The 9,530-nt window shown below is 40.6% G+C and overlaps 1 protein-coding gene across 1 annotated transcript in view; it reads right to left on the bottom strand.

Moving 5' to 3' along the window:
* The window catches only part of mcf2l2 (MCF.2 cell line derived transforming sequence-like 2), a 240,879-nt gene that overhangs the window by 131,574 nt on the left and 99,775 nt on the right, over nucleotides 1–9,530 (bottom strand). The window contains exons 8-14 of the mRNA XM_050055717.1: nucleotides 9,251–9,375; nucleotides 9,023–9,137; nucleotides 8,564–8,683; nucleotides 7,318–7,509; nucleotides 1,683–1,874; nucleotides 1,403–1,589; nucleotides 1,075–1,178 (exon numbers count right to left, since the gene is read on the bottom strand). Coding sequence (XP_049911674.1) covers nucleotides 1,075–1,178; nucleotides 1,403–1,589; nucleotides 1,683–1,874; nucleotides 7,318–7,509; nucleotides 8,564–8,683; nucleotides 9,023–9,137; nucleotides 9,251–9,375 — 1,035 coding nt within the window. The remainder of the gene's footprint in view (nucleotides 1–1,074; nucleotides 1,179–1,402; nucleotides 1,590–1,682; nucleotides 1,875–7,317; nucleotides 7,510–8,563; nucleotides 8,684–9,022; nucleotides 9,138–9,250; nucleotides 9,376–9,530) is intronic.

The raw sequence follows: 9,530 nt of genomic DNA, 5'->3' as shown, positions 1-9,530 counted from the left end.
AAGCAGTGTGCCAGGAGTGTAGGTGAGGGGGAAGGTGAAGGTGAGGATGTGGGGGGTTGCAGCAGTGATGTCTGGGCCGGGGGAGGGGCAGACTGATCAAACTGAAGAACAGATTCAGATCATTCACCCACTGCTGGTCACCTCTGGCCTGGGAGTCTGGTTGTTTGTGTCCTGAGATGGTTTTCAGACCTCTCCAGACTCCGCTGACGTCGCTCTGCTGCCGCTGTTCCTCCATCTTCTTTTTAAATCCTTCCTTTCCCCGCCTGATGTTTCTCCATAGCTCCTTCTGCACGGCCTTCAGCTCTTCCTTGTTTCCAGAGTTAAAAGCTCTCCGCTTCTACTTCAGGAGAGCTTTTAACTCTGGAGTAATCCAGGGTTTGGTGTTGGAGAAGCAGCATACAGTCCTGGTGGGTACGGTGTTTTCCACACAGAAGTTTATGTAGTCCGTAATGCATGACGTCATACTGTCAATGTCCTCGCCATGGGAATCGCTGAGAACCTCCCACACAGTGGCCTCGAAGCAGTCTTTCAGGGCCTCCTCGGCCTCCTCAGACCATCTTTTCATATGCAACTTTTCGTATGCGACTGGTGTAGTATTGTAGTATAAAAAGTGCAGGTCCATCCATTTACCATTTATCTTTGACCATCAAAATATAATCAGTTCATCGCTGAGTATAAATATATGTTTGTGCCAGATTTGAAAAATAAGAAAATAGAAAAAATCCGTCAGGGTGTTCTTGAGATATCGCATTCACAAGACAGATGAGATCACAGTGACCTTGACCGTTGACCTATGACCACCAAAATCAGTTCATCGTTAAGTCTAAGTGTGCCATGGCTATCACCGCTTAGGAAGCATCAAAAAAGTATGAATGAACTACTATTAAGAACTAGTGTTGAAATCAAAGTATCATGATTGGCACTGGTATCAATAATTGTGGGGTGATACCATGGCCCACAATGCCAGCTCTATCTTACTTTGAAATGAGGAGAACTTCAAAAATCGTTAAAGTTACTTGCTGAAAGGGCTCAAATGTTGCAGTGAGAGTTCATAGTGGTATTGTAGAAGAGTACCTTGATGCCTCCTTTGGCTTTGCGTATGTTCTTCCTCTTGCTGGGATCAGCTTCAGCTGGCTGCTTGCCACTGTTGGAGTTATCGGAAGTTCTGCGAGCCAGAGCTGCAATGAATATGAGAGGACACAGCATAAGTAACTTCAATTATTACATGCATACAGGCATAAAATGAGATTAGGACTAAAAAAAGAGCTTACAATATGTATAGGTTTGCAGCCTAGGGTGTCAATCATGTCATGGACAGTGAGAGTTTATAGAGTTTCAGTCTCTTACACCAGACTCATCATCTGCTGTATAAATTAGTGAGTTAAAACAACATCTAACTCACGCTGCTGGCTCCCTGTAGTCCTGGGAGGGTTCTTCAGCGAAGGCCGTTTGGGAGAGGACTCAGGCCGAGGGGCAACAGGCTGGACGGGCCTCGTCTGTTTAGCTGACAGCCTCTTCAGACTGACGTGTCGCTTCTGAAACATCTCCTGGACATCCTCCAGGCGCTTCAGTGCCTTCAGGACATTGGCCTGCAGGCAGAAAGATCACTATCAGTCCTTGTCATAATTTTTTTTTGCAAGAGAATATTACATCCTGTAAACTACTGTGTTTGTGTACCATACCTTGATATCCTCGGACAGGACAACCTCATACTGGTTATGAAGGTTCCTCAGTTCAGTCAGTTGGTTCTTTTCTGCCGACTCCAGAAAGTGTTCAATGTCAGTCAGTGCTGACTCTGCCCCTTCCTGTGACTGACATTTATCCACAGCCTGGGAGGCCAGCAGGTAGATGCCAGACTCACACCACTGGTTTACCTGTACACAGCACAAATTCAAACAAGGAAAATTTAAAGGTAGCTACCACCATCCCTTCCCATGTGGTGACTCATAGGAACTTCAATTACATTCCGTCACTTTTTCTTTATGCATTTTAGTGATACATGATCACAGGAGGAAAATTTGCATGCAGAAGAGGAATAAAAGCTTTATACTGAAAAACAAATAGGTATGTAAACAGAAATGGAGAAAACACTGTCCAGTAAAAACTACACTGAACATCTTCAACACCTCCATATTCAATTTATGGACTTAACTTTAATGGGATTTCTGGATAATTAGGTCCTCAGAAGCCATTCAGTAATGTCTTATTGCCATTTGGTTTGCCGACATATGAAGCTGCCTGGTGGAACTCTAGTTATGGGTCAGATTATGAGCAACAAAGGTTGGGGTTACATATTTGTAAAACATTTTGGCTATTGCAACTTTGGTCTTATTTTTGTAGTTTTGGCCATCACTTATATCAGTTATGTTGACACTATGGTCAAAGTAATTGCTACAAAGAGTAATGTGACAATAAAGTCTGACATCCTATTAAATGAGCAATCCAGATTATCTAAACTGTGAGTGCACTTGAGATGTTGGTAGCAAAAAACTAGAATCACTGCTTGGAGATTGTATGCCCCTGTGCACCAGTCAAGTTGCACTTACAGTTAACATGAAAACATGGATGCTTCACACACATTTTCAACCAATCAGCACAGAAGATCTATACAATCAGCACAATTTCAAGGACGACACCCAAAATTAGTGTCACCAATTCAGTATCTGAATTCTGAACAAATGCCTTTCCTTCTGTTCCTACGTTATGAAGTTGAATTATGACCAGATAAGTTTTTTTGCAGAACACAATGACGTCACAGTGAAGCTGACCTTTGGGCTATAAAATGTCAGCACTTCTTCATTACATTCTATTAGAACTTCTATTGGGAATTTTGTCACAATTTGGGTATGAATTCTTGAGTCACAGCCAAAGACATGTTTTGTGAGGTCACGGTGACCTTGACCTTTGACCACCAAAATCTGATCAGCACATCCTTGTCTCACAGTGGAGATTTGGGCCAAATTAAAAGAAATTCCCCCAAGGTGTTCTTGAGACATCACGTTCACATGAATGGGATGGATGAACAATTGGAAAACATAATGCCTCTGGTTACTGCTGTCCCTAGCGCAGAAGCGTAAAAGCTGGAAAGGGTGGGGAAAAAAAGAACAGAAAAGAAAATGGAACAGCACATGGAACTTGTAGATGTTTCATTTGTTTTTTTTGGAAGACGACACATTTTGAACAGATTCTGATTCTTATGTTTTGTCACATTGCTCTAATTTAATTACATTAGTTGATTTTTTGCCTTATGAAGGTGTTATGGCAAAAGTGTTAGTATATTGTTGAGTTCCTGGTTTGCAGCAAAAGAATTATTGTGTTACTGCAGACTTCTGTTTTGTACATGAATGGCCATTCCGTTTTGCATTGCAGGCCAACTTGCAGCAAGTTATGTGCAACAAGATCTTAAACAGTGAAATGACATGTCAAACACATAGAAATAGAAATAGAATAGCTGGAAATACAGTTGAATATAGGCAAGACAATGATTGTGGCACTAATACTGTTTGAATGTGGCCACAGCAACAGGGTGGCATATTCGTAAGAACAATGTCTGCCACCCCACCTCATTCTCGAAAAGGCTGAATCAATATACAAATTGCTTATCAGTATTTCTGTATGGCCTTATGCTGTCTAGCTGCTGTTAGCCCAGGAAGGGACCACAAGCTCTGTTATGCATATCTTTTTATATATTTATATACCGCTTTGTGACTGTTTACTTACGTACTATATCTCAGTTTTTGTTTTTATTGTTGCCTCTAGCTAATGCACCATTCCCTTAGCTACTGTAAAACTGCACATTTCCCCGCTGTGGGACTAATAAATCTTATCTTATCTTTGGCTTCTACATGCAGAAAGCAAATAGCAATGATGCTTTGAGAGTCAACATATTAAAAAAACTAGAATTTTTGCCGGTTATCATCAGTTGTATGCCTCTGCGTACCAGTTAAGTTTCTCTTACAGGTTACATCCATGTCTGTGAAAACACATTGCACGCCCAACAGCACAAAAGAGCTATACAATCAACACAATTTCAAGGTGGGCACCCAAAATAAGTGTCACCAGTTCAGTATCTGATCAAATGTCTCCACTTCTGTTTCTGAGATATGATGCTAAGTAATGGACAGAAAAGTGTTTTATGTAAAAAATGATGATGTCACAGTGAAAGTGATCTTTGACCTTTTGGATATAAAATGTCAACACATAATTATTTTATCCTATTAGACATTTGTGTGGGGGCGGCACGGTGGTGTGGTGGTTAGCACTGTCGCCTCACAGCAAGAGGGTTCCCGGTTCGATCCTGGGTGTGGGAGCCCTTCTGTGCGGAGTTTGCATGTTCTCCCCATGTCAGCGTGGGTTCTCTCCGGGCACTCTGGCTTCCTCCCACAGTCCAAAGACATGCAGATTGGGGATTAGGTTAATTGATAACTCTAAATTGTCCGTAAGTGTGAATGTGAGCGTGAATGGTTGTCAGCCCTGCGATAGTCTGGCAACCTGTCCAGGGTGTACCCTGCCTCTCGCCCAATGTCAGCTGTCCAGGGTGTACCCTGCCTCTCGCCCAATGTCAGCTGGGACAGGCTCCAGCCTCCCCGCGACCCTCAAGAGGATGACGCGGTTAGAAGATGGATGGATGGATGGATGGACATTTGTGTGATGTTTTGTCATAATTAGCATATAAATTCTTGAGTTATGGTTGAAAACATATTTTGTTAGGTCACACCAACCTTGACCTTTGACCTTCAACCACAAAATTCTAATCAGTTTATTCTTCAGTCCAAGTGGACGTTTGTATCAAATTTGCAGATATTCCCTTAAGGTGTTCTTGAGAGATCCTGTTCAGGATAATAAGACAGATGCAAGGTCACACTGACCTTGACCTTTGACCTTTGATAGCCAAAATCTAATCAGTTCATCCTCAAGTCCAAGTAAAAGTTTTTGCCAAAATTGAGATAATTCTATCATCTTAACCTTTGACCTATGACCACCAAAAACTAATCAGTTCATTGTTGAGTACAAGTGGACGTTTGTGCCAAATTTGAAGAAAAAATTTACTCAAGCTGTTCTTGAGATATTTGGGTCAACGGTAGATTAATGCAAGGTCACAGTGACCTTGACCTTTGACCACCAAAATCTCATCAGTCCATTGTTGAGTCCAAATTAATGTTTATGCTAAATTTGATGAATTCCATTGCAGCATTATTGAGAATCACATTCTGAGAATGAGACAGACACGGTCACAGTGACACTGATCTTTGACCTGTGACCACCAAAAAGTTTATCGTTTAGTCCAAGTGGACATTTGTGGCAAATTTGAAGAAATTCTCTTGAGGTGTTGAGATATGGATGAGATAAGGATGGACGGACGAATGGATGAACAACCTGAAAACATAATGCCTTCTGCCACAGCTATTGCTGGCGTGGAGGCATAAAATGCAAGATTAAATTCTTGTTGCCTTTAGGAAATAGAGGTGTCAAGATGGTCTTAAAAGTTAGATGTTAAGTTGACGACAATAAAGGAAACCAGCAACTAAAGCTGCCATAATCAATATAATCAATTTATATCAACAACAGGTAAAACTACTGTATAATGTAAAAGGGGTCGGTCACTGTGATTGACTCATTACTTCAAGCACTTCCATTCAGAACTCCACAGCCTTTTAGTGTCTTTCAGCTCATTGTATTGGTTTTATGGTCTGCAAATTTACTTTTTAGCTGCTATTAGCTAGAGCTCACTCTGTTGGTTGGTCAGTCAGTTAAAAAAGGCCTCTAACATTGAAATGGATTCACAGTCTTACCGTAGATTTTGTGGAAAGCTTGGTCATAAGCCAAAGATGCCAAAAAAGGGCAATGTATGGATCCATGCACATACTTGGTCTTAGTCACTGCAAACACTTGTTTAGTTTGGTCTCACTACTCTCATTAAGCTTGTTTTATGCTTTAGGTAAAGCACTTTGAACTAATGAAATGTTACACACATAAACTTGCTTTGTCTTGCTTCCAGCAGAAGGCAGCTGTTTTCAGCAAACAAGCTTTGATAAATCCACTGTACACTACCTGCCCAACACTAAATGGCAGACAGGCAAAGTTACTAGTGACCTAAAAAGCCAAATATAGAGAGATAAAAAGAGAGTTAATCCTGGACTTACATTTATTAGGTTGCCGGTGTCTGTTGGATGTATAAAAGGGCAACCGTTTGCGAGCTCATTTGCCATAAGAACTTCATTAGATAATAGATAGTGAGTGTGCTTTTATTGCTTCCCCCAAGTTGCCAAAGAAATCAGTTAATACCACTTTAAAGAAGTGTTAAAATCCCAACAAATTACCATCCTTAACTATGCTAACAGCATGGCTCAGGGGATGGCAATGGTAATATATCTGCTAATACCATGTTAACATTGTCACTGAGAACATGTTAAGGCTCATTTATACTCCCTTTACATATGAAAATAGATACATCCATTTCAAATGTGATAAATGTCACTGCCCTGATACTTCCATGCATTCTTTATGATGGCATAGATACAGCCAATAGATGGCACTAGAGGGCAGAGACAGAAGTTACACACAACAAATGAGGCAAAAGCGGAGGAGGTCATAATAATGTATCTTTAAGGCAACATGGTGCTGGTCTGAGTGGCCATTATATACTTCCCAACATGTGGACAGAGAATTCTTTTCACTAAATTCACTATATATTAGTATATATTATTAGGGATTTGTTTTGTTCCACTATTATTTAAATGTCTTCATCTTCTCCTATGGTCATATCTCACTTGAACTACACCACATTGCCTCCATGATCTCCTGTGGTACTGCTCTGTTTCTTCAAAATCAGTAAGCTTTAAGGAAAGGTGCAGAAATACAGACGAAATGAACGCACAGTACATGTAAATGTGAATGGCTCATTCTAAGGTAACGAAAACACAGCAGTTCTTATTTTTAGGTGATTATAAACCAATGAAAACATAGTTATGAATATTATATTCCATTTCTGCCAATAGATGCCTCTAGATCCTACACACTGGACCTTTAAAGGCAGGTTATATAAAAGCAAGGTAGAAATTGAGTGAGGCTTCTAATAGTGAATTAAGTATCATTACATAAAAGGACGTCTGAAAATTGTGATTTAGGAGATTAAAACAGAATCAGCAGCCTTCTTTTTCATCCACAAATGCAATGACAGATGATGTTAGTGAAGGTAATCTAACTTTGTGGATGTGACATCTGTAGATGTGTTTAAGTCATATCATATCATATCATATCATATCATATCATATCATATCATATCATATCATATCATAACATATCATATATCCTCACCTTATCAATTCCCATGTGTATCTGCAGGGATTTGGACAAGACATCCGTCTTTTTCTTGGACTCATTGCTGAAGTCGTCACAGACCCGTCGGAGCTCCACACATTTGGGTCGAATAGAGTCCACAGCGTAGTGATTGCTCTGGATCAGCTGGTCACCGTGCAGTGCATGGAGCTGGGCCTTTTCTAGTGTGGGCTGGCAGAAAAACAATTCAGAATATATCATCACATTTTAAGTTGTGTGAACAAAATTTTTGGGGTGTCCACAGTCAGCTGTGTCTACAGAGGTAAGTATATAGAGATGGGTACTACTGACACTTAGCAGCTATTTACAAAGCTTACAAAATATAAATTTGTGATGATTGCTTTCTGTTCAAGGGTTAAAAGCCAATAGACCTATAAAGTTGGTGTTATGACTGAGCTTGTGCTAAGTGGTTTTGTAATGGAGCATTGCTTTGACAATGAAGGCCTATTTTCTATTAGATTTCTGATGGCAAAGTTCCAGTTAAGTCTACAGTTTGTGTGTTTAACATTCCAGAATAATGGGTATCATGAGGTCAGTGCAGTCGTGAGTGTTTTTGGGTTAACATAAGTATATGGATAAGGATAAGGATAAGGATAAGGTACTTACTGGACCTCACTGAGTGGAGGAAAACATGAAACTAGAATCTGTGATGTCACCACACATTACTTGAAGTGTATGGATTTACTGATTACTATAGTCTTGGCTTTTACTGGAACCAATGGTAGTGAAGTAAGCTGCAGAAGGATGAAGAAGCAATAGTCACTACCAAATCATTGGAATGCTTGCTGTAAGCACTTTGTAGGAGAGGAGGGGGGTGGCTGGAGGGCCTGCTCTCTCTAAAGCAGAGAGTGAGCCCTTCTGAGTGATTCAACTTGCCACCACAGAAACACTGTGAACACACATTAATATACAAATGCTGTTACTGGCTATATATGCCCTCGAGAAGGCAAACCCATCTCTGTCAGTTTTTTTTTCTTTTGAAAAATAGTCAGTAGACTATTGCAGTGATGATTGATAATATGTATATTGATGTATTTGATCACGTAACAAAACTATGAAATATATGGAAGCTGTTTTGACACAAAATCAAGCACTAGGGCCCGTCATAACTACCATGCACCATTGACTTTGACTATAGATGAAATTGCCTGTTTTGTGTGTGTGTGTGTGTGTGTGTGTGTGTGTGTGTGTGTGTGTGTGTGTGTGTGTGTGTGTTTTGACTGACCAGAGCCTTCTCCTCCAGTGCTTTCAGTTCCTTCAGCAGGTGTTCAACTCTGATTACACAATCGCCAATATCTGATAGGTTGGTTAGACTGTCCATCAAACTATCCAGAGACACTTTGACCTGAGAACCAAAGGAGGGACAGAAACAGAGACTGAGAAAGGACAAAGAAAATTATTATATCACCCATTTACCCACATTGTCATTATATTTCTTTCATCATACATACAGCAATAAGACACCTAACATAAGTTTTTAGAACATGGGATGTCTGGCAGGATGTGAAACTGAGTCATTGTATTTACAACTTCCAAAGTGACTCAAACGGTCAGTGTTTTTCAAACTATGATTGTACAGCTGAATTCTTTTGAAGCTGTATGAAGAGGAGACACTGGTGAGATCCAAAGGTTCCAGGCCAAAGGCAGTGGGCCAACAGAGAGACAGACAGATCTACAGATATACCTCTCTGAAGTCTTGTTCAAAGTGGCGTAGCTGCAGGCACTGCTCCAGTTTCAGATGGTGTTTACACCAGAACTGTTCAAAGGCGTTCTCTGTCTCATCCAGCTGGGCTAGGAGTCTGACACACACAAAAGGAACTTCATTACAAACACACTGAGAGTTACTGCAGGGATACACTGCCATGATATATACTGAAATGCATTATATAATGTAGGAGAAAAGCTTTGTTACCTTTCCACAGTGGTTTGGTTCTCCAGCTCATCTGGGTTGAGTTTGTGGTTCTCTGACTTGGCTGCCTGCTCCTTGATACAACCTAACAAGGTAGTGCCCTGCTTCAAAGCAAGCTTCAGTTCATCCTGGTTTACAGACACAGAGGCATTGGAAATAACATTAATATCATCTGTAACACAGCACATAAATATGTTTGTGTGCGAGGCTCTATTTACACCTATGACTAAACATGCTATCCCCATTTGGTATCTCACTTTGATGATAACCAGGGACTAGAAGA

This window comes from Epinephelus moara, chromosome 10 (genome assembly GCF_006386435.1).
Source record: "Epinephelus moara isolate mb chromosome 10, YSFRI_EMoa_1.0, whole genome shotgun sequence".
NCBI classification, from domain to species: Eukaryota; Metazoa; Chordata; class Actinopteri; order Perciformes; family Serranidae; genus Epinephelus; species Epinephelus moara.
Note: the sequence above shows the minus strand (reverse complement) of the source record. Positions and strands in the feature narration are given on the sequence as shown.